We start from the raw sequence: 25,105 nt of genomic DNA on the forward strand, positions 1-25,105 counted from the left end.
TGAACATTATAGATAAATGCCAGATTGGTTCCAGAGTGACTGTACCATTTTGCAGGAATGAATGGGAATTCTAGTCACTTTGTTTTTTTTTAAGCACTTGGTACTGTCGGTATTTTCTACTTTAGCCATTCTAATTGGTGTGTAGTTAGTGTGTAGTGTAGCTATTCTAATCTCTTTATAGTTTTAATTTTTCATTTCCCTAATGGCTACTGATGTGGAACATATTTTCACATGCTCTTTGTCCTATTACATCCTCTTTGGTGAAGTGTCTGTTCAAATCTTTTGCCCATTTTTTAGGTGGATTGTTTATTTTATTTTTAATTTTGTGATTTCTTTATATATTATAGATATTGAAGGAGAACAGAGTTTGTGACCCCAAAATATGCCACTTTGGGATATTGATAATTTTAGGTGGGTTAACTTTAAGAAACAGCAGATAGGGGAGAAACTCTGGAAATCAAGTAGAGTTTAACCTCTGAAAGGATATTTACATTTGTAAGGGAAATCTCCCTCTGTAAGGGTGTTTCCCCACTGTAGCAGGCTTGCTTTTACTATCAATGGAAAAAAAAAGGCTTTAGGCTTAAATCTGCATAACAATCTTACCTTGTTTTCTGTGCTTTGCATGATAATGACCATTAACTGACTGCCCACCCCTAGCATCTTTTGTCATTAGATGAAGGTGGTATTTAAGGTGATGGTTTCTGTCATTTTGGGGAATTACTCAGTTTTCCTGGGTCTCTCCCATGCTGACAAGAGCTACACATATTATTAAACTTTAATTTGTTTTCTTTTTTCTGCTAATTTGATTATTAGTCCAGCCAGAAGAACCTAAGGGTAGAGGATATTTTTTTCCTCCCCAACAATATAATTCCTTTAATTGACATGATTTGAAAATATTTTTTCTTACAGTTTGTAGCTTGTCTTTTCATTCTCTTAACTGTATCTTTCATGAAGCTAAGCTTTTAATTTTAATCAAATCCAACATACCATTTTTTTTCTTTTACAGACTGTTCTTTTAGTTATCATGTCTAAGAACTCTTCACATAATCTCAGGGTTCAAAGATTTTCTCCTATGGTTTCTTCTAAAAGTTTTGTAGTTTTACATTTAGATCTATGATCTATTTTAACTTAATTTTTGAATAAGATGTAAAGTTCATGCTAAAGTTTTGTGATTAATTGATTACACATGGAAAACCAAATATTCATCATTTGTGGAAAAGACTCTTTGCTATTTAATAGCTTTTGCACAGTTGTCAAAAATCAGTTTGAGCGTATTTGTGTGGATCTGTTTCTGGGTTCTCTATTCTCTTCCATTGATTTATGTGTCTATCCTTCAACCAAGCCCACATTGTTTTGATTACTGTAGCTATATAAAAGGTCCTTAATATCCGGTAGAATGATTCCTCCTACTTTATTCTTCTTTTAAATATTTTGTTTTAGCTATTCTAGTGCATGGACTTTCCATGTAAGTTTTATAATAGGCTTGTCTATGTCTACAAAAGTCTTTCTGGGATTTTGATAGAAATTGCATTAAACCTATTGATCAGTTTGGGGAGAATGGAATTGACTGTACTGAGTATGCCAATCCATAAACATAATTTTTTTCTCTATTTGTTTGGGTATTCTTTGAGTTCTTTTATCAGTGTTCTGTGGTTTTCAAAATATAAATTCTGTGCATGTTTTATTAGTTACCTCTAAATGTTTCATTTTGGGGAGCTTTTGTAAATGGTGTTTTAATTTTTTTTTGTTATCTCTTGGTTATTGATTTCTAGTTTAAATTCAAACATACTGTAATGGATTTCAGTTCTTTTAAATTTTTTAAGGTTTGTTTTGGATCTAAGATAAGTTCTACCTTAGTATATGTTTCATGAGTACTTTAAAGGAATGTGATTCTGCTATCATTGGATATAATGTTCTACAAATGTTTATTAGATTCTGTTGGTTGATGCTGTTGTTTTTCTATATCCATGATGGTTTTGTTTTTGTTTTTGTTTGTTTTGTCTAGTTCTATCAATTTTTGAGAGAAGGATGTTGAGTTTCTAGCTATAATTGTAGATTTTTCTATTTTCCATTTCAGTTCTGTCAGTTTTTCTTCATGTATGTTGAAACTCTGTGGTTAGGTGCACATACAGTTAGAATTATTATACTTTATCCTGGTGAATTGACCATTTTATCAATAAATAATGTCCCTCTTTATCCCTGGCAATTTTGTTTACACTGAAGTGTAAATATAGCCACTTCATCTTTCTGTTTGTTTATGTTTATTATTAAACTACCTATATTTCTTATAGACAGCATGTAGTTGGGTCATGTTTTTTATCCATTCCGATGAGTACATGAGCCATACCAAAAAAAAAAAAACCCAAAAACCTCCAATAAAAAAATGACAAAAAATATTGTTATATTGCCATGGAACCATTAGAAAATGAGAGCAAATATATCATCTTCAAAATACTTTAAAAACAAAACAAGAGATCAAAGGGAAGACACAAAGCTCAAAGAAGATATGGCAATACAACAATAAGAAACTGAAAGAAAAAAATAAAGCCATTATAGAAGTGAAGAGCACATTGAAAATAGCACAAGAAACAAAAAAATGCTGGAAAACACATAAAGGATATGGAGGTCATGACTGAGAAATGCAGGCAAGGAATTTAAAAAGATTAAAGAGAAAATGTTAAATATGCACTGATAAATCACATTCGACATGTGAATAATTGGAGGCCCTGAACAGAACCAAAACAATAGAAAAGAAAATAAGCTACAGATAGATATTTAGATATTGTAAGAAATAATTAAAAACTTCATAAATAGAAATTCTTTAAACATTGGAAGTGCATAGTATGGAATGTAAATTGGTGCAGCCACTATGGTAAACATTTGGAGGTTCCCCAAGAAATTAAAAATAGAACTACCATTTGATCCCACAATTCTGCCTGTGAATATTTATCTGAAGAAAACAAAAACGATAACTTGAAAAGATATATGGACCCCCACGCTCATTGCAGCATTATACACAATAGCCAAGATATGGAAACAACCTAAGTGTCTATCGATGAATGAATGGATAAGAAATTGTAGTATACAAAAAAAAAGGAAGAAAAAAAGATTGTAATATACATAAACAATTATTCAGTTATAAAAAAGAAAATCTTGCCATTCGTGACAACATGAATGGACCTTGAGGGCATCATGCTAAGTGAAATAAATCAGTCTTAGCTTAGATTCTTGATTCTGTAGATCTAATTCTTCATCTATACTAGAGAAGCTTCAGCCTTTTCTTTACATATTTTTTCCAACACTACACTATTTCTCTTCTCCTTGAGACTCTGATGACATGAATGTTAGTCCTCTATGCAGGATTGTCAATTGCCAATATCATTACTACTACACCGTGTAAAGTTAATTCTGTACTGTAGAGCCAAAACCAGGAACTAAGTACTTTTCTGTGAATAGAGAGGAAAGTTCAGGCTGGTCTCAAACTTCTCTACAATAATGGTCAATGCTAAGAGACAATAGAGTGATGCCTATATGGTCTTAATGCAAAAAAATGTCAACCAAGAATTTATGTATAGCCAAACTTATTATTCAAGTATAAGCAAATAGACAGGAACACACAGTAACTTGTGGTATATAGTTCTCCTGTGCATTTCCTTAATAACTCCTAGAGGATGACTTTCACTAAAAAGAATGGATGAATGGAAAAGCAAAAAGCTGTGCTGAAAGAACTATCCATAAACATTGGATAGATTAAATTAATTGATAGATTAAAACAAATCTGAAGATTATAATTATAAAACAAAATATAAATATAAATTTTGGCAATAAGCAAATGATGTAATTAATAAAACTTCAGAGGAGAAGAGAAAGGTAGAAAAATCTGTTTAATTTCCCCTTCTTTTAGAGCCAGAGGCCAAAAGGTATTAGTTAAAGCTGAAGAATCAGAGACATGTTTGTTTAATGTATTTAAATATTTAACCAAGTACGAAAGTAAAAGAAGAATGTAATCAATAAAAATTAGTGAAAAGGAATGAAGGAAGATGCAAAGAAGAAACATACTAAGTACATCATTGCTCGTACTAAGCAATCAATAGACACACAGACACAGAATGAAGTAAAAGACTTTTTTTAAAGGAGCTCTAAAATAGGAATCATTATATTGAAAAAAAAATGAAGTAATAAGATCAAGCACAAAAGGCTAAAATAACCTTAAAGATTCAAAAGATCAGTTCATCTCCAAGGTGCCTCAAGAGTGATTTCTAAATTTTCCTCTAAGAATATTAATGTTGCAAGACAAAGCCCTAGGTTGCCATTTGGGCTCTCTATATGTGAGAACTCGTTTATCCTCTCACTCTCCTTCCTAGTGGAATCCAGGAATGGTCATCTGACCTTCTATGCCCAGGTGAGCAGAGGAAAGAAAATTTATTTCCTGAAAAGTATTGTGATAACATTGGGCTAAATAGCAAAACAATGAAGACCAGGCTATGGAGTTAACTTTGCTGCTAGGAAATAAGCAACTGAAAGTTTCTGAAAATGAGAATTAAATGAGGAAAGTGAGTAGATTCAGAAGATTAATATGGAATGATTGAGGTGGGGGGAAGAGAAACGAAAATAAAAGATGTTATAGAATCCTAGAAGGCTGAAATTAGAACAATCTTTAGAGGGTCGACATGAAGTGACTTAAGTAAGGTGACAAATTGATTTAGACAGAATTAGTAGTAAAATTCACATCTTCTCACTCCTATACTTCTGCGCTCTCTCTCTAGCAGACCAGGCTAACTTTTACTAAAAGAGAAAATATTGTACTTAATGACTAGCTGTTTGTTGGAGGGGAGAAATCAATAATGATCGCTTAATACCTGACAACTAGGAGGATGATGTCATTATTGTTGGGGAAATTGTCATTCTACAGAAAGAAGAAATTTTATGTAATTCTTTATGTCTTTCTTTTTTCTTTCTAGGTAATGCAGGTCGTGACCAAGCCATATGTATGTATTGTTGTCTTCTATTTCTTGAATGCTTTAACTACTTTATATGAAATCCAGCTTTCAATTGCTCCTTTATTTGCAGATTATCGATTTTGGTATCCAAGATGGGAAGTGCCCCGGCCACTTGTGTGTGATCCACTCTGCATGTTTATTTTATTTTTGAGAACACTATTTTTTTCACTATGTGCCACAGTTGTTTTGATAATACAGTCTTATTTTCCAAATATATTATTGGAAGAACAGATGCAGTTTACCCCTGAGGTAATGAGGCCAGAGCATGAAAAGTTGGAGGAAAAGATAGAGAAGGAGGACAAAAAGGACAGAAAAGAGGGGAAGGAGGAGGAGGAGGAGGAGGAGGAGAAGGAGGTTTGAGGAGGAGGAAGAAGAGGAGGAGGAGGCGGAAGAGGAGGAGGAAGAAGAGGAGGAGGAGGAGGAGGAGGAGGAAAAGGCAGAGGAGGACAAAGGGTGAGGTAGCCACCATCACAGGACAAAAGGATAATACAAAAAAAGGCAAAAAACTTATAAAAAGAACATTGAGCTTTAAGAAAGAATATGTACAAACTAATATTTCAGTACCTTTTATTCCCTTCTCTTTTTCATACTGCTCAACAAACTTAAATTTGAAAAATAAAGAAACAACAACAAAAAACATGTATTTTACAGTAAGTACTGTAAGTAAGGAAAGCTCTCGGACACTAAGAACAGATAACGGTGTGGTGATAGAAACACTAAAAAGGATTTGACAGTCTATAACACTAAGGTTTCACTATGTTATCCTGATAAAGAAGGAAATTGCCATTTTCTAAATATGTTTCTATCTCTGTGTTCTAAATATTTTTAAAATGGGTTAACAAGTTTCTCAAGTATTAAGATCATACCTGTAAAGTGCTTAGGACCATTTCAAATTCAGGACAGTCACTTAATAACTTTTGGTTTTGTTGTTTTGTCATTACCATTATAGTTGCCATTGCTAGTGGTGCTCGTGGTGGTAGTGATATTTTTCATATGATATCAAAGCATCAGATACTATTATTTATCACTATAGTATATATGTTTGGAATGGTTTAAGTGGTACTTGTGCATGCTTTTAGGAGACAAATTTATTATTTCTACTTTATGTTCAATATTTCGTTAAAGCCTTACTGCAATTCTTTATAAGGCTATATAATTTGTTACCACTAAGGGCTAATAAATGTCAAAAGTTTACTTGTGATTGAGCAATCTGACTACTTTTGAATTTATGTGATAAAATAAATTTTTAAAAATAATTATTTACTTGTAGTTATTCAAAAAATATAGTAATATAAATTAACTACTTATCACTTATAATACTAATAATAAACTGAATGAAAATACCTAACATAATGAAATACATCGAATGGTATAAACTCTGTTTATTAACTCTATTATATTAAAAACCTGTTCTTAAATGGAGAAAGATGAGAATTATACAAAAAAGCCCTGAACTATTCTCTCACATTTGATAGTTTATGTTTTTTGTGTGTGTTTGTTTGTTTTCAAGAGCTCTTGAAAACAAAGCAAATTCAGAGTACCACCTGAGTGAAAGAAATGTGATTATGGGCAATATTAGACAAGACCTTTAAAAATATGTAATATCTGAGGAGTATTAATGATATTTTCCCTTATTAAACAGATTTGATAGATCTCATCATTAGAGAAAATCATAACCACTAACTTTCTGACTCATTCCAGGTGGGACAGTGGAGCAATGGTGACTAGTCTGTCCCACTTAACACTAACCAGTGTAGAAAATAAAACTATACAGCTATAACTTACAGGTTAAAAGAACCCTTGCCATGTCTCCTGGCAAGAATGTGCCAATTTTGGAGAACAGGACCACAAAGCTTGCAGAACACAAAATTATCCAATGGGTCATTTTTGAGTGATGGTGTTTAAGCCACTCCAGTTCCTACCTCTTGGTTCCTGGTCCCATGTAGTCTTCCTATGGCTATATATCCTTACAAAGTATCGCTTCTAAATTGGCATGTTAGCTATTCCTTCAAAAGATCATCCCAATGCTATATCAGGCCAGATGTTTCTACACTGTGTAATGTGTATAGTACAACCAGTGGATTCCACAGTCCAGGCTCCCCTTCTGAAACTCTCATTTATCACGAAATGAGAGGTCTCATTTATCACGAAATGAGACCTCTGACGGGACGCTAGCTTGTGTGGTGGTCTATTCTTGTGGATCAGGCACTCATGAAATTTACACATGGTGGTGTTGGCTAAGACTTTCAGGGCAGAAAAGCAAATCTATACCCAGAAAAAAATGTTAGAATGGGCATCTATTCCATAGAGAACAAACCACTGGCTTTTCCAGGATAGAAGGAACCCAGTGTTGTCAACTTGCTACCAAGTGCCAGTTTGTCTCCTTAAACAATAGTGCCATGTCAGGGACTCAGCATTCATCTCCACTGTTGGTAGATTGTACACACACGGGTACCTAGATCAGCACTGATAACTAAAAGTCCATGCAAATGGACCTATGTGTGGTATTCGTGAATTCCATCTACCTATCATGCTACTTTTGGGTGAATAAAGGGCAAAAGCCAGTTAATGTCAATGAATGAGTCATTTTGTCCACTTGGTTCAATGCTTCTAGTGGGTATTAACCTATAAAAAGTTTTCACACACTATTCTCGTTCCCACATCTCTGTTCATGTGCCTCTGCCCCATACCCTCCTATTTCTGGTCTTTCAGTCCTTTCCCTTCTAAACTCCTAAACTTTGGCCAGGTATTTGCTACTGTCCATGTGTCCATATTGATTATCATCTCAAGCTTCTTATGCTTCCATATAAAATGGATAACCAGGTGTACCACTCAGAGCTCCACACTGAATATTTGCCCTCACTACTGTCTTTCAAGGCCACCCTTGAGTATGTCTGTAATGTAGCTATTGTCCATTTTTAGCTTGCACCCCCACATAAAGCCAACCAATCGATAAACTACGATTTGACATTTTTCCATTATCTTTATCTAGAGGCACAGGAACCCCCTCAATGTGGTGATAGGTGTGAGCTGAGAGAGGGGTGCTGGTATAACTGTGATCGGTAAAATGGAAATCTAGGCTGTCTGCTCATGTAGCTTATTCATGCCCTCTGGCCCTGCCGGGATTTGATCCCATGATGAAGCTTTGGTTCAACATCGATTCAGATCCTTTGCCCAATAATTCTCCAATTGTGTGGATAACCTTATTCTCAAGTATACATTCACTCAAGTAAATGTCCGTGGGTCCCTTTTGCGAAGTGCGAGGGGAATCTTCAAAGCGCATACTAGTGGCATTCTCCTGGGAACTTAGCCACCTGCCTATTCAGACAGTGCTTTCCAGGTCTGATAACTGGCTCAGTTCTGGTCACTAAGCAACGGGTCATGATTTCTTACCACTTGCTTCCTTGAACAGCTACTGAAACCCATTGTGCCAGTTTGGATCCTGTAAAAATTGAGGTATCAAAGAATACAGTATGGGAAGGGGGTGGGGAGAGTCACTTTCCAGTGGAGAAACCTAACAAACACTACCTCAGCCAGGTGACCAAGGTCAATATCAATATTGGTAGGCCATGGTAATATCATGCATCCTTGATATGATGTTATGAAAATGGCATTTTACTTCTGTAGGCTTCTTCCCAAGAACATATAATCCCAGTCTAATCATGAGAAAAACATCAGACAAATCCCAATTAAGGGACATTTTATAAAATACTGACCAGTACTCCTTAAAAATTGTCAAGGTGAACAACAATAAGGGAAACCCGAGAAACCATCACAACCAAGAGGAGTCTAAGCTTAGAAGCATGACTACTAAATATAATGTGATATCCTGAATGGGATCCTGGAACATGAAAAGGGCATTAGGTGAAAACTAAGAAAATCTGAATAAAATGTGGACTTTAGTTAATGACAATGTATCAATATTGGTTCATTAATTATGACAAATTTACTGCAAGATATTAATAATAGGGGAAAGTGGGTGAGGGTATATGAGAATTCTCTGTACTGCCTAAAATTGTTCTAAAATAAAAAGGTTTTTACAAAAATTAAAGCAATATTTTGCGGCACATAAAAATTACACAAAATTCAAATTTTAGTGTCTATAAATAAAGTTTTATTGGACTACACACACACAATAGACTGGGGGAGCAGGTAGGGGAAGCCTTCAGATGACAATGCACATTTGAAATTCATTCTGAAGAGGCTAAGACTGCAGTGCAACTCCGGGAAATCTCAGCCCACACAAGGGAGAGCTGTGGTGCAAAAAAATCTCCCACGGAGATCTTTCAAGTTAGGAGAACTATGTATTGGGCAGAAATGGCTTGAACAGCTGTCATACTTAGTCATTGACAAGGGGAAAGTGTAGCCTTAGCTAAGATGCTGTAGACCAGGAGTCCTCAACCTCTTAGCCATGAACCAGAACCAATCCGTGGCCTGTTAGGAAATGGGCTGCACAGCAGAAGGTGAGCAGAGGACATGCAAATAAATGAAGCTTCATCTGTATTTGCAGCCATTCTCCAGCGCTAGCATCGCTGACTCAGCTCCACCTCATAACAAGCATTACATTCTCATAAGAGCATGTAATGCTACAGCTGGAGGCTGTCTGCTAACTGCACTCTTCGTGGCAGATTCTATCTTGAAGGGATATCTGAGGGATGTGCCTCTATGCTTCCACCTGCGTAACTGACATTTCACATGGGTCAAAGCACATATGCAACATATATTACAGCTTTTGAGGTCTCAGGGAGGAGATAAGGGTATAGATGAAAAAGGCCACATAACTAAGCAGGGGAAGCCTGCATGGCAGGCTTTACAAATCCAGAAACTGAAAGTAACCACACAGGATGGTCTGAACATAAAAATTTCTACTAAAAGCCAGTCGTGGCGGGTAGTCACTACCTAGGCCTGTAGCTTCCTTGACAAAGGCCAATCTTTATCTTAATTGAGCCTATTGTCTTTTTGCAACATAACTTTGAAATGTCAGAGTCATCTTCTTTTCCAAACCCTTCATGTCACAACCGTTGGCACCAGAGCTCCAGACTACAGAACCCTTCATTGTTATCTTGTTGCCTGAATATCATCTCTATGTGCTGTAAATGTTTACGATCTGTAACCACCAGTGAAAAAGAAGTATGTGCTTCTCCATTTTGCTTTTTATCCAGTCCCAGAGATGTTTCCTCTTTGTTTTCTCCCACTTCCTTAATCTACTACTAATAGATTTCTTGTAACCCTCCTTACGTGTCCTCTTTTCATTATAATGATTAAAATAAATGGCAAAACTGCCATTCTCCAGAGTATTTTCTCAGTCTGTCAAGATTTTCCTTCCTGGCAACTGCTGTCAGTTTGGCTCAAATAAATTCATAAAAATTCTCTACAGGTTTGGATGTTTCTTATGTTGACAAGGGAAAAATACTTGTAAAAAAGTGGGGGGAGGTACATTCTGATGAAAGAGTCTGAGATTAAACTTCTCCTCCAAGAGGAAAATAATTTCTGGAGGATGAGATGAAAATTTCAGTTGACCGGCAGGCTGAAGCTGTACGACAAGGTCATGGTATAATGGCTTGAGGATCAGGAGCAGAGATTTCTGGGTACTGGGCTCAATGTACAATAAATATAACCCAGGTCCTCGGGCAAGAACCATATATCAATATTGAGGAAAGAGAAAGATGCCGTGGTGAAAGATTGAAAGGTGTTAGATTAGCAAATCAGTAACAAATTCTGGTATAAGGACTGTCAGAGCCCATTGTTGGTATGGATATTCTGAGTCAGTAGGAAACCCTGCTGCTGACACTGAGTGAGTAAGGAAGGGTTCAGTAAGTGGGAATCTGGAGTAATCAAAGCTGAAAGACAGGACAATTTTAACAATACATACCTCCCCTCCCCACTGTGGAGCACAGGGGAAACCACAGCTAACAGAATGAATGTTTTAGAAGAAAGCAAAGAAACTGGAAAAAAAAAAAAAAAAACCAAACCAAAACAAAAAAACCCTACAGTTGAGAACTAAATGTTCAAAGGAAACAGCAAAATTGCTATTGAAACTACCATTTCTTGTGGGTTGAGCAAGTTCAAAATAATTTCCTCAGTAATGAGGAATTAACAATGCTAAAAATGTGTAGCTAGTTGAATAGTGTAAACATTGATTGGATAAGTCTCAAAGCTGTAAGATTATATTGGCTACATTATCTCTTTGACCATTTATATCTTGTGTTGCTACCTGTCAATACTTGAGTTATGTTCAGAAGCCAAACAAGTTTAACTCAGGAATAACTAAATCTAGCAGCATTATTTAATATGAGGTAAACACTTCATAAACATAAGCATTCATCTATTATTATTTATTCATTTCTGCATTTTTATTCATTTAGAAAGTACATTTATCCTGTTTTAAATTTATAATGCTTTTTAAAATTCAGCCATTACAATTATCTTAGGATAAGTAGTATCAGAAAGGACTTTATAAAGAAAGATACTTTGAAAGAAGACAAAAACTTCAAAATAAAGTGTGGGAAAAAATGATTTAAATGGGGTTTTCTTTTGAAAAATGAAAGTGAAAATTTAGAATTTGAGTTCTTTTTTCTCATATTTAGCAAACGTTTAACTGAGATTTACAACTACAAACTAATTCTTAGAAACACAAAAGAATAAAATGTGCATTGACTAAGGGTATTGGATTGGCATAATTTTTAGCAAAGTTATATAGTAACACAAAACAACATATTTCACTTCACATTTGACTTTCAAAATAAAGAGAGTGATTTAGATATATATATATATCAGAGCTCTTCATCAGTTTTCCCAAGAGTTCTTGTAATAATTTGACATTTAAATCATTCTCTTTTTAAGGACTAAAGGAGTCATTATTTTGATTATTTAGTCTCCTTTAAATAATAACTGATTTAAATTCTAACCAGTGTTTTATTTGTCAACCACTTTTTAATAAATTTCTGAAATACTAAATCTTTTGCAAGAATTGCAGTCTCATGTTGCATATGACTTATTGTATTGCATTTGCCTTGTATTGTAAGATGTTGACAGCATTGCACAATTAGCAAAAGAACTGCAAAAAACGTTCACACTTTCTACAAGGATTAGGTGTTGGTAATAAGGGAAAAGGAATACTTGAATTGGAAGTCATTCTATACAAATTTATTAACACATTTGTATGTGTTATGACTTCTCTAGCTGCCCTATACCACCTTGTAATATGGCGACTTAAATATGAATACTTGGATAATGAGAATGCCTATATTGTAATTGTTATACAAGAATATGTTATGACAGAACCTTCTGATGGTGAGGCAGGATAGCATTGCCAACAAGTTTCTTCTCATTCTAATCTCAAATTAATAATAAATTTGAATTTACTATATGGTTTAGAGAATTATAAAAAAAAAATCCTTATAAGTACATATTTATACACACAGTTCCTAGTTGAAAATAGACCTAAACTCTATTAGTCCATACTTCTGTTAGTCACTATATTCATACTAAATATCATGGATAATGTATTTAAAAATCACTGTCTAATAGAAATATAATAAAAGCCGTATGTTATTTTTAATTTTGTCGTAGAGACATTAAAAAAGGTAAAAGAAGCAGGTTAAACTAATTTTTATAATAGACCTTATTTAATCCAACATATCCACAATATTATCATTTCAACATGTAATCAATATTAAAAGTATTGAGGAGCTATTTTACATCTTTTATTTCATACTGAGTCTAAAATCTGGTGTATATTTTACACTTAGAACACATCTCAATTTAGACTAGCCACACTTCAAGTGCTCAGTAGCCCCATGTGGCTAGTGACATTGATACCAAACAGCACAGATTTAAAGACTGAGCTCTTGCAAGTGCCTCAGCTCTAGAGCACATCTTATTCAATATATGAATAGGCTTATGTTTACTTACTATGATTTGAGGTAGGGCTTCTGAATTAGATGGTATGTTGACTGAATATTTGTGTCCCTTCCAAATTCATATGTTGAAGCTCTACCCCCCAGTGTGGTGGTGTTAGGAGGTCATGCCTTTGGGGAGTAATTAAATTTAGATGAGGTCATGAAGGTGGACTCCCATGATGGGATTAGAGTCCTTATAAGAAGAGGAAGAGACCAGAACTCTCTCCTTACTGTGAGATGACAAAGCAAGAAGGTGGTTCTCAGCAAGCTAGCAAGAGGGGCTTACCAGGAAACTTATCAGCTGGCGCCCAGAAGGTGGGACATCCCAGTCTCCAGAAACTAAGGAATGAAGTTCTGTCATTTAAACCACCCAGTCTGTTATAGCAGCCTATGTTGACTAAGACAAAGGGAAAGACAGTAAGGGGTAATATAATGTAAACAGACTGCTTCTGCCTCATAGTTTGGTGAAGAAAGACATTCATGTAAAAAAAAAAGGTGAGGAGGACACAGAGGAAAGGGTATGCTTAGGGGAGTCAGAAATGTAAGAGAAAAGGCAACATTTGAGTTGGACTAAGACATGATGAGTAAGAGTTTGACAGAGAAGTGAGAAAATGAGTCGAAAGTAACAAAAGGAACAAAAACATTAAGTTGCAGAAAAATCTGGCATTTGGTGCCTGTTGAGAAGCTTACCAGATCTCAGGGTGGGTAGGTAGCTTGAGAATTGCAAAAGGTTTGAATACACCACTGTTCAAAATAAAAAGTGTGATGATACCGATCAGCATAGTTTTTCTACTTTCTGTAGTTCTACTTAGAAACTACAAAAACAAACCTTTTTTGATTAAGAATTGGCTGAGCTAGCTCACAGGGAAATGCCAAGAGTGAGAGTATTGAAGATACTGGTGTGAAAATGCTTGTGAATTTTGATCTTGACGCCTAAGAGAGAGAAAGAAAAGAAATAAAAACAGGTTAGAGTGGGGGATGATAGGCTGAGAGAATAGCAGATGAGAAGCTTGGGAGTCACCATAAATATGTAGAGCAGATTTAACAGCAGGGACAGTGCCAGTGCTTGAGAGGTGGGCAGGAGAAAACGGAGGCCAGAGTAGGAATTTGGAGGTCTGAGCAATTCCAGTTGGAGTCGGGAAGCAAACTCCAGTTTGGTAAAGGCCAAGATATATCTCTGAATGATTTGTTAAAATCAATGAAGTAGAGTTGGTTAAAGAAGTTTGTGGGCAGAATGTTAGATAATTCAAATGGAGATAATTCTTATGGATCGAGACCTAAGTCCTCAAGGATTTCAGGGGAGGTCTGAAGATGATGATGACAAAGTAGAATTCACTGTAAATGAATGCCATACAACTCAAAGAAGCATACGAAGGAAAGGCTATGTAGCAATGGTCTGGAAGCAGCAGTAGGAAGCTGGAAGAATTTTGGTACCAACATCCTAAGATTCAGTGAATTAGAGTGAATGAGTATCTTCAGCTAAGCACTTTAACAAGGATCAGATATCAGGGCAAAGAGAAGCAGCATGGTGTAAAACAGTGATTCTCAAACTTTAGCCATAGCCTAGAAACACTGGGGAGAGCTGATTAAAAGTACTGATAGGTTGCCATGGGGTGCATATTGTAATGCACAACAAGATGTATGAGTCATTGGTATAAAAAAGGAGATAACCCTGAGTTTAATTCACTTCCTCCTAAGTGTGAATTTGAACAAATGACTTAACGGTGGCCCTCAATTTCCTCATCAAAAATGTAGCTATATAATACATACTCTCCAGGATCTTAAGGAAATAAACATTAACTGAGATCGTGCAGGGCCATGCTATACCATGCCATGAAAAATATAAGGCCATGGATTACTGTCTTGTGAATGGACTTTAGTGAACTGGCAGAAAACAGCTGCCCTATTTGAGCAGGTGGAATAATCCATCATACAACTATTAGGCTTCCTTGGGCAGGGTAGAAGCTAAAGGGCAGAAGGTGAAGGCATGTTGCTATTGATAACTGTGCACCAGCCCTCTCAGCCTCTCTAAACAAGAACTGATTTTCCTGTACACGATTTACAATTTGTACGAAGATTTTTGCTCAGTTACTGAGTGGCTGCTAGTGTAACTGCTGGAGCATAAGAATCATTCTCTGAGGGCACCCCAGCAGAGAGACACTAAAGAAACTTCTCTCTTGCCTTATTCAAATCAGAACGGCATTACTGCAGAGAGAAACAGAAAGGGGAGCACAAGACAGATTTTTATGCTGAAATTGAGTTAACTCATATTTGGACCCTTACTGCAACAGCTCCTAAGTAATTTCCACACTTCCTTCCCGGCCCATCAGTCAGAATTATCCTTTTACAATATAAGTGAGTTATGTAACTCCTCTGTTCATAACCCTCCAAGACTTTGATCTGGAGATGAACAACAGAAGGAAATAGCCTTTGCATTGTTTCACTTTTTCATGTGTGACAACAAGGTATAAGCTACATATGTATCTGATTGTACATATTCTCAGAGAACCAGAGCCAGACACTAGTTAACACAGTGAAAATAGATTGTATTCAGAAACTGTTGCAATAGGAAAGAGACCACAGTACAGAACTGGGCTCAATTCTGAATACAATAAAGATAGCTGGGGATTTATAGCCAAAGATCAGAGTTAAGGGGAAGGGGGAGCTTGTGGATGGAAAATTACTAAGGGCAGGCCAGAGTGATCAGATGTCAAGGGTGGGGACTGAGGAATTTGACTAGATATTGAGAGTGGTCAGATGTCAAGGATGGGAGAGATTCTCTCTAAACTGACTTGGCAGGGTTCTTGCTAAAACTGGTCTACGCAGGTCTGGCAAGGATAGGGGAGGGGCAAGATTGACGCGTAGTCCAGAACTGGGCTTAGAGAAATCTGACACTTTAGAGAACTTTTGCTCTTAAAAATTAGAAACAGGATTTGCAATCAGACAAATCCTATGTTAACATTTTACTAGTGTCATGTTACTGATCTAATTATTTAACCTCCCTTTGTCTCAATATTGTCATCTGTAAAATAGGGATGGTAATATACATCTCACACAGTTATTGTGAGAACATAGTGAGATAATAAATATGAAAAAGCTTAGGTTGATGCTTGTCGTCACTGCTGCCAACTGACCTAAACTAATATGGACTCAAATGCCTGGTTCTTTTCAAAAAATGGGTAACCTCACGTAGTAGGAGCTAGTTAGACAAACCCTGCTAAACGATCATTAGCAAACTTTTACGAAAACAGTTCTGCTCTGTCCTTAGACACTCCAACCATACAATTGTATGAGAGGCTCACTTAATGCTGGCCCTCAATGAATGACATTCTGAAGTCAGGACTGGCCAGGTCTGAAGTCAGGTCTGAATTAAGGCAGGGGACAGGGGCCGTTGTGACAGGTCTCTAGAGAGCTGCGCTTGGCTGCTTCCTCATACCTCATTTGTGCAATGGCAGAAAGGCATGTTCAATCTTTCTACAAACTATCCATTTTGAATACTACTCATTTCACCAGTGGAAATTATTCTTGAATATTTCCTATTATTAATAATAAACTCTTTGGTGTCAACTTCCATAACAATGTCTGAAGTGCCAAAATCACCTTTGGAGTGTGGATTTCTGATTAGAGAACTATAGAACTAACTAACTGTTCATAAATGTGAATTAGAGTTAACTCATATACACTGATATACATAAAACTGACTTATACAAAGTTATTTTTATTGTGTGAAGTATTATCACACAGACAGTATAATAATGATGTGCTTGTGTCTGGGTGATAAATAGTATTGTCTTTCTCCCTATCTGGATCCTTATCTTTGTCCATCCCTACCCACTTATTCTCATCCTCAGTATAATAGGTGACTAGAGTCTTTTGGAGCCTAAATATTCATAAAACTAATCAGAGAGAGATACACAAGGGTATCAGGAATTCTATATCATTTCTCCCCAGGAAATAAGAAAGCTTATCATGTATCTAAAAGGTCATACTTAGGTCAAGTTATGGTGTTAACTAGATATTCCAACCACTGAATGTCTTAAAAAATAAAGTTTTTAAAAAGCATTTTGTAAGACATTTATAGAAGTAAGAGATATGTTTTTATTTAACCAGCAAAACCTCTGTAAAAAATGAGACTGTTATTTCTGGAGATTCCAGAATTTCCTTTGGAAACATCCCCCAACTCAAATGAAAGTCTGACTCAGCCTCATAAAAATCTATGTTGCAATAGGTGCTGTGTCACTAAGAACCACTAAATAAACAAGGTTAACAGCACAAAGGAGCTGCAAACCATATATGGAGAAACTCATTTTTTCTAACTAGTGATAACTCATGTTTTACTTTCCGTTTTCTCAGAACTGAAGTAGGCTGTGCTTGGTAACACCGAGAGAGGGGTGGGTGGAGACAAGCACACTCTCAGAACCTGCAGTGGCCCTGGACTCCAGCTTTCCGGGGTTCCTCGCCAGACTGAGCATGCAAGTTACACTTGCTATGACAGCCTGGATGGTTTCTATGGTCTCCAGTTATTCATATTCAGGAAGCAGTTTACCAGATATCAACAATGAAACGTTCATCAGAAGCTGTGTTCAAATTCATAACAAGTTACGATCGGAAGTGAAGCCAACAGCCAGTGGCATGCTCTACATGGTAAGGAAAATACCAGTGTTTGTGGCATAGGTCTGTCAAAAACATCTAACGTGTCTCGATTTGGGAGATAAATCCTTGGTAATTGTGAATGATTTTTTTCTTTGTGATTAATGTGATCAGTAAATTCACCATCAAATCAAAATCCAGTGTAGCTCTACCAACAGGCTCAGCAAATACTTTTTACTTCTCTTTTGGGACATTTTCCTCTGGTCATAAATAGATTGTACTTCTCCTTTTTGTCATTTTCTTCCCTTTCAATTTTTTTCAAGATTTTTAAAAATTTGTTTATTTGTTTTATCTCTTGAGTTAACTTTTTTGTTGTTGCCAGCAGAGTACTCACTTTTTCAGGAAGACAGCATGGAGTGTGGAGAAAAGATAGAATCTTGATTCATTCAGGCTTGGGTTTGAATCCCAGCTGTGGCTTTGAGCTAGTTTTTTAACCTTTCTGAGATTCTTTGGATATAAGATATTGTGGTTTTTAAGTTATATAAACTGTACGAAACACAGCGCAGTATTTTGCACATACACGTATCCTTGCTTTTCAAAGGTTCACTTTACGCCACTTCGTTTTTAAGAAAGATCTTCATTAGTAGCTGTTTTTGCTTACTGAAAGAAATCTGAAGAGGATTTTCGTTTTTATACGGGGTGCGGGAGGAGAGGGAAAATAGCGTCCAGTGTTTGTTTTTCAGCCATTATAGAGGAAGCGTGCACTTCGAGCAGCGCGAGTGCTGCCGCCTTGCGCCTTCCCCGGGAACCACACTCAGCATCTCTGCATCAAGCCGCCATAGCTTTGACCTGTCTCTGTGAGCACCTGTACTTTATCTCGATTTATTTTGTGCATCTCTTAGCAAGATGTGTCTTAAGGTAGTTGCTTCTTTGCTTTACGTCATTTTGGCTCGCCAAAGGTTTCATAGGTTGGCTTTACTTTCAGATAGTGGGGGAAATTGGTAATAGATCTTCAGTGAAATGTTGGTCTGTGCCCCTCATTAGATTTTAAATTTCACAAAACTAGATGATCACATTTCCTACCAGCCCTAGTCAATACTGGAAGACCATACTTATAGAGAGGACCCATGTGCAGTGTTTCCCTCTCTATTCTTGTCATCACACTTCATTCCTGATTGAAATTCCCACTTTGCTCACTCCAGTTACATTGTTGGATAACGGGTTCCATTCTTGACCCTGCTATTTAATATTTATTTTTGCAGACTTGGGACACAGACCTTGCCAAAATTGCAAAAGCATGGGCAAAAAACTGTCAGTTTGAACATAACAGTCGGCTGGGGCCACCCCACAAGCTGCACCCAAATTTCACTGCACTGGGAGAAAACATCTGGACTGGCTCTCTCTCCATCTTTTCTGTGTCTTCAGCCATCACAAACTGGTACGATGAAATTCAATATTATGACTTCGAGACTCGGAAATGCAGCAAGAAATGTGGCCATTATACTCAGGTAAGGATCTGCCCTACATTCTCTTGAAACCATCTTTTTACGGGTAAGGAGAAAACTTGAATCTGGTGATAATAAAATATACAAGAAGCTAGTACATCTGTAAATATGAGAAAGTAGGGGTTACAGGCTTACTTTTAAAAATAAATAAATGGAACAGACTAATACCAAAGAAGATAGTGGTTGAAGAGTTTAATTATGTGGACATAGGTGAAATGTGAGGCCCACCAAGACTTTGAATAATTTTGATAACAGCTATCTTCCTCTGGGGCTTTATTTCATTTGTGAGCCATCAAAGGACCTTATGAGTGAATGGATTTTCGAGTATGAGTGCCCTATACAATTTGAGACAGTTGTTTGGGGACTATAAAATTAGGAGAGATAAGCCTCTCAGACAGAAGTGGCAGTAAGAATTGTTGCTTTCATATCCTCTTATTATTTCAAACATGGATTAAGAATCTATCGAGTGCCACAAAAGGAGGAAAAATAACAACAATCCCACCCCCTACAGAGATGCCAACATGTAAACTTGTATAAGCAATGCATGGCTTTTCTGCCCTCCAAGTAGACAGTATTAGTCTCAAAGCCACATTCAGAGCCTCCCATTGAGAGTTTTGTTTTTTTGTATTTTTTTTTTTTAACCCAAGCTGGTTTTAGCATCCTAACCCTAGGTCAAGTTTGCAACATGATAGAAAGAATCCCTTAGGTAGCTTCTGAAGTATTATTGATACGCTCCTTCCTATCCTGGACACATTTTGGTTATTTACTTTTATTTTCTTATAGTCTTTGTTAAACAAAGAACTAAAGGTACTTAACTTATGTTTAACTGGTTCGAATGTACAAAATTTTGTCGAAATGAGGTATGATGGTAAAAACATTTCTAACAAGGCAGTTAACTTGGGTATTAGGTGTTTTTAAAGAGCAAATTTTGTTAGAAAAACTCTCAATATAGTTCAGCCTTAGCCTTTGATCTCACTAGTATTGTTACAGGTAAAAACAATTTTGGCACAGTTACAGGAGATGATGATAATGAAAAAGAAAGGACTGATTTCGGTGAAATTTTCATCTCAAGATTACTGTAAGAAAGGAGCTATGAAATCATCAGTAGCGTTAGTTTTTAGATATAAATGAGGTTTTTCTGGACTTATCCCATAAATCACAAATTTTGGTTTATGTTTACAAATAAATTTAACCAGAAAATAAATTTTATTGCATTGCCTAGAGGGCAAGAAAGCTAAATCCAGATTGCCTATGTGTGGTACCTGGTACCATTATGCATTATGGTGTTTAAATCTCCAAGAATTATTGTCAGTTTGAGGGTGCCAATTCTCATTCAGGCAGTGTTTAAACTTCTACCCTATGCCAGGCACTTTGTAAGGCACTGGTCATACGTCCTAGTTCATATTCCTAAAAAACAGAACCCGAGACAATAGCTAAAGTGCTAACACTTTATCAGGGAGTATAATCGCAGAGAAGTAGGAGTGAGAACTGGGGAACAAGGGACACAGCTGGGAATAGCGCTGGCCCTTAAGAGCTGACCTTCTTTGGGAGAGACGTGTGGAAATGGACATATTACAGTACATGACTAGTCCAATTTGGAGAAACCAACAGTGCCACGTGAACGAAGAAGACAGACCAACTTATCTGACCAAAGGGAGGAATGGAGACATAGGAGTTGTTCACATGGCAGGAGACGCTGAGTTGGTGCCTGAAAACTAAGTGAGAGTTTGTCAAACGAAAAGGAAAGGGAAGAGAGCTCCAGGCAAAATTAACAAGGTGTAAAATGTATACAATGTGTACAAAAGAGCCCAGTACTTCAGAAGAATGGCCAGCAGCTCACAACACCAAACTTATAGAGTTCAAAAGGCAGTTGACAACAGACTTCTAGACCATGCAAGTTAAGACACTCGATGTCCCTCATTCCAGGGAGCCAAAACTTGGTTTTATGTTATATAGGCCTGAGATTTTAGAGACAGGCCTCCCCAAATTAACTGAGCTTACTTATAAAATTTCCCCTTAGGTGTAAGGGAAATGTAAGGAGAGCTAATATTTTGGACATGAAAAAAGTCATTTCCAAAAATCCATTTCCTTGCATACAAGGTATCAGAGCCTGAGCTGAGTGATCCTAATCTGTTCTCCTTAAGAGACCACTACATTCCACCCCCATTTCAGAAGAGGGTCCTTCATCATGGGGAGTATGTCTAGGGAACCCCTGGGTCTGGGAAGATGGGTGCTGAGATCTCTACATTTAAGATCTCATTTGATTCACACCAAACCTATAATAAGAAAGGCACTGTTCTCCAAAGATGAATAAACAGCCTCTGAGAGGTTAAGAAGTTGTTTTTCCAACGTTGTTTAGCAGTAAGAGGGCAAGTTGGGATTCAGATATCAGGTATGTTGTAAGGATTAAATAAGATAATGTATGCAAGTTATCTAGTGAAGTACTAGTATTTAGTAAGCATTGAACAAAGGTCAGATTGCTTCCATGAGCTGGTTTTCCGCCAGTTATATTGGAAGAAGGCTCTGACAGCTTAAAGACTCCCGTTTTCATCTCTGGATGAAACCTTGCTGGGAGATTCAAGACTACTCAGTTGCCATTTTAAATTCATGCTGGTAACTACCTCAAGTGGGTATTATAACCTCCCACTATTTCTCATCTTCTATTAACACAAGGCAAGCTATTTTCATATTTTGGCCCATGAGGGGTAGCTGTATACTGAAAAGACAAATTCAAGTCCATTATTACCTCCTGAAGGTGTGATATTTTGTGACATGTTAACCCAACATTTTAGCTCTGTCTTGACTGGAAATAGATTTGCATAGCAGAAGAATTTTGATATATCAGTATAGAAGACTATTCACATTAGGTATTTTGTTGCCCACAGTTCAAATTTGGGAAGTCTGGGAAGAGTTTGACTTAAATATCTGGGCGGGGCAGCAGCTTAGGTTTGGTAGTATTGGAATGTCCACTAGATGGCACTATTGGACTCATTTTTTGTTTTTATCCCTACCCCAGGCCACCCTAATTAAGCCTCTTGAAATTTTTGTCATTTTTTACACTCTCACGGAACCCATTAAAGTGTGAGATGTTACATGGTTTCTCTAGCTGGCTTCTTAAATGTTGCAAGGTTACCATAGCTAATAATGAGCCAGATGGACTCATGGAGAATTGAAAGAAGTGTTGGGAAGGGGTTTTTAGCTAGAAGAAAGAGACATGCTTGTTCCCACTGGGATCCCCAAACTCAATGTCTTTGTTAGAAAGGCATAGAGAGTCATTCCTGGTTCTGCTAAAAGGAAAAGCATTCCAAAGGCATCTTAGGGTGTGGACTGACCTCGCCATACTTCCTGGTCAAGTAGATTTAGATTCCAGCTCTCATCTATAACAATCAGGGCAATACCTGTTTATTGATTTGTTATGAGGTTGAACATGCTGTTGCATGTAAAGTGCTTAACACTACCCTGGCACTGGGTAAAGTCTCAATAATGAGTAGCTCCTGTATTTTAATAATTATAATTTTTTTGTTTACCATATTAAAAGAAATAAAAAAAACATACAACAGAAATCTACCTGATAAAAAATAGTTTCAAAAATTTTAAAGTGAAAAAAAATAGCTATAGGAGAATTAAACATGAACATATGCTGAGTGCTTGCTACATTCTAGAAGCTGTTCTAAGCATTTTCTTATTAGCTCATTTAAAATGTCAAAATAAGCCTGTGGGGTTAGTGTTATCTTCATTTAATTGACAAGGAAGCTAAGGCCGAGGTCACACAGGGAGTAGCTGAGCTGAAGTATGAACTCAGGCTTTGTAGCTCCGGAGCCCATAAATTTAACCCAGAATTTGAAGGCCCGCGAAGCTCTTAAAAAGAGACCAGCTTGAATGGATAAACTGTGGTACATCCATGCAATAAATACTACTCAGCAATGCAAAGGAGTGACTACTAATGGATTCAACAACATGAATGAAACTCAAATGCTTGTGCTAAGAGAAATAGCCAGAATCAAAACTACATTTAAACTGATCCCACTTTCATAACACTCTGGAAAAGGCAAAACTACTGAGACAAAAAAAAAGCAGATTAATGATTGCCAAGGGCTGAGAGTCAATTAGTGGCTGATTACAAAGAGGCACAAGGGAACTTTTGGGGGTAATGAAAATGTTCTACATCTTGAATATGAAGGAATAAGGCTATACAACTCTATGTTTTTGATGCAATCATAGAACTGTACACCTAAAAAGGATGGATTTTACTATATGTTAATTACAACCTAACTTTAAAAAAAGAGACCAACTAAAACATGAAATGAATACTAACTAATATTTACACACTCCTGGAAAAAAGAGACCAGAAATATTTTAAAAAATAGAATAAAGAATAGCATAAAGCATTAAAAGTGTGTGTGTGTGGCGGGGCAACATTAAGAATACTTGAAATATAAGAACACTGGAAGAAAGTGCTCGAAGACCAAAGGATAAAAGATAAAATAAAATGAGCTAAAGTGACAGTAAAAGGCATACAGACAACAGTGAACTCAGTTAGCATGCACAAGAATCACCAGAGGAACTTGTTGAAATACAGATTTCAAGGACAATTCCACTGACTCTCACCCGTCAGTCAGTCTGAGGTGGGCCCAGAAATCTGATTTTTGAGCAAAGCACCCCAGATGAAATCATTTTGAGTTGCAGTAATTAGGAATTAAGAAATTTTTTAAAAAGCAAATACAAAAATGATTGGAAAGTAAAAGTAAAAGGATCATACTTGATTAATGGCCATAAAGCTAGGCTGTCTCAAAGAGACAGAGGCCTAAGCTATGTGGTTACCTGGAGTACCCTGCCGGGAATTCCTGGGCCTAAGATGAAAGGAAAACACCCTGGGCAGGCAGGGGACCTTCCTTGCCAAAGGAGAGCACTGCTCCGTGGGGAACCAATAGCTGCCTTCCTAGATCCTCCCCAGTCCTCACACAAGGAGGAGGACAGATGCTGAGCAGTTGCCTTCCCTGGCACTTCGCCAGCCACCTCCTACCCGCCTCCTCCTCTTCCTACTGGTCCTTTAAGCTTAGAGAAACTCAGACTCCATCCTCAGCTCCCCTCTATCTCAGTCTGTGCTCTCTCCCCAGGGAGTGGTTTTTATTAATTTTTTTTCCGAGTAAACTTGATCTTTTTCTGCAGCCACACTGGCTTTGTCTTGTTTGAGTCTGTCTCACTTTGGGTTCACGCAGATGTTGCCCTCTACTGGAAGACTTCTGGGTCTCAGACCAGCTCCCCCAACCTTCGGCTCCACTTCAGGAAGTCAGGGCAGGGCCCTGTGCTATACAATCCCTTAGCACCCTCTGCTTCCCCTGCTTTTCTCTCCATTTTCTGAAGGCACCCACTGGCTCCAGCCCATTCACCCTTGCATTTGCCACATTCTTCACAATTCTTGTCACAATATTGCCAAAAAAAAAATGTATGAGTAGAAATCATTTAAAATGCAGTTTGATGTTACTATAAAAAGGAGTGCTTTTATTGGCTGGCTTAGTTCCAGACTAGCTCTTTAAATACTTTTTTTTCTTTAGGCTTCTGTGACACCAAACACTCTATACAGCTTGTTAAAATGAGCTATATAATTAATTTGTGGGGCCCAGTGCAAAATTAAAATGTGGAGCTCCTCGTTCAAAAATAAGAGGAAAGTGCCACTAAAGGTACTTAAGTGTATGACAGCATTGGATTAAACCAAGCATACAGCCCTTCTGATCATGGGGTTCCTCTCGCTGAAGCTGGCTGTTCTTTGTTTCCCTCCTGTCACTGACCACTCCTTTTAATCTGCTTCGCTGGCTGTTCTTTATCTCATGCTCTCATATACTTTTTCTTTCTATTATCTTTGCCTGTGTGATCGAATCTAGTCCCGCGTCTCCCAGGTTTATATTTCTAGCTTTGACCTGTTCTCCGAACTGCAGTTGCTTCTATCCAGCAGCCAAGTCAGTGTCTTTTACTTAGACGTGTGCTGGGCATCTCAAAAGTAAGATGACTCGAACAGAACCCTTTTCCATGCTCTCATCCATTGTCCTCCTTCTATAGTTTTCCCCATCTCAGTAAAATGTTATCTGGGCCTAAAACATCAACTTGATTT

At 37.0% G+C, this 25,105-nt stretch overlaps 2 protein-coding genes across 2 annotated transcripts in view; both read left to right on the top strand.

The window, feature by feature from the left end:
* GLIPR1L2 (GLIPR1 like 2) overlaps window positions 1-5,457 on the top strand; it is a 28,287-nt gene extending 22,830 nt beyond the window's left edge. Inside the window, exons 5-7 of the mRNA XM_006923933.1 lie at window positions 4,962-4,988; window positions 5,071-5,354; window positions 5,395-5,457. Coding sequence (XP_006923995.1) covers window positions 4,962-4,988; window positions 5,071-5,354; window positions 5,395-5,457 — 374 coding nt within the window. The remainder of the gene's footprint in view (window positions 1-4,961; window positions 4,989-5,070; window positions 5,355-5,394) is intronic.
* Window positions 5,458-17,243: 11,786 nt separating this feature from the next.
* GLIPR1 (GLI pathogenesis related 1) overlaps window positions 17,244-25,105 on the top strand; it is a 17,431-nt gene continuing 9,569 nt past the window's right edge. Inside the window, exons 1-2 of the mRNA XM_006923764.3 lie at window positions 17,244-17,545; window positions 18,754-18,999. Of these exons, the coding sequence (XP_006923826.1) occupies window positions 17,372-17,545; window positions 18,754-18,999 (420 nt within the window). The 5' untranslated portion in view covers window positions 17,244-17,371. The remainder of the gene's footprint in view (window positions 17,546-18,753; window positions 19,000-25,105) is intronic.

This window comes from Pteropus alecto, unplaced genomic scaffold (assembly GCF_000325575.1).
Source record: "Pteropus alecto unplaced genomic scaffold, ASM32557v1 scaffold76, whole genome shotgun sequence".
In the NCBI taxonomy this organism is placed as follows: Eukaryota; Metazoa; Chordata; class Mammalia; order Chiroptera; family Pteropodidae; genus Pteropus; species Pteropus alecto.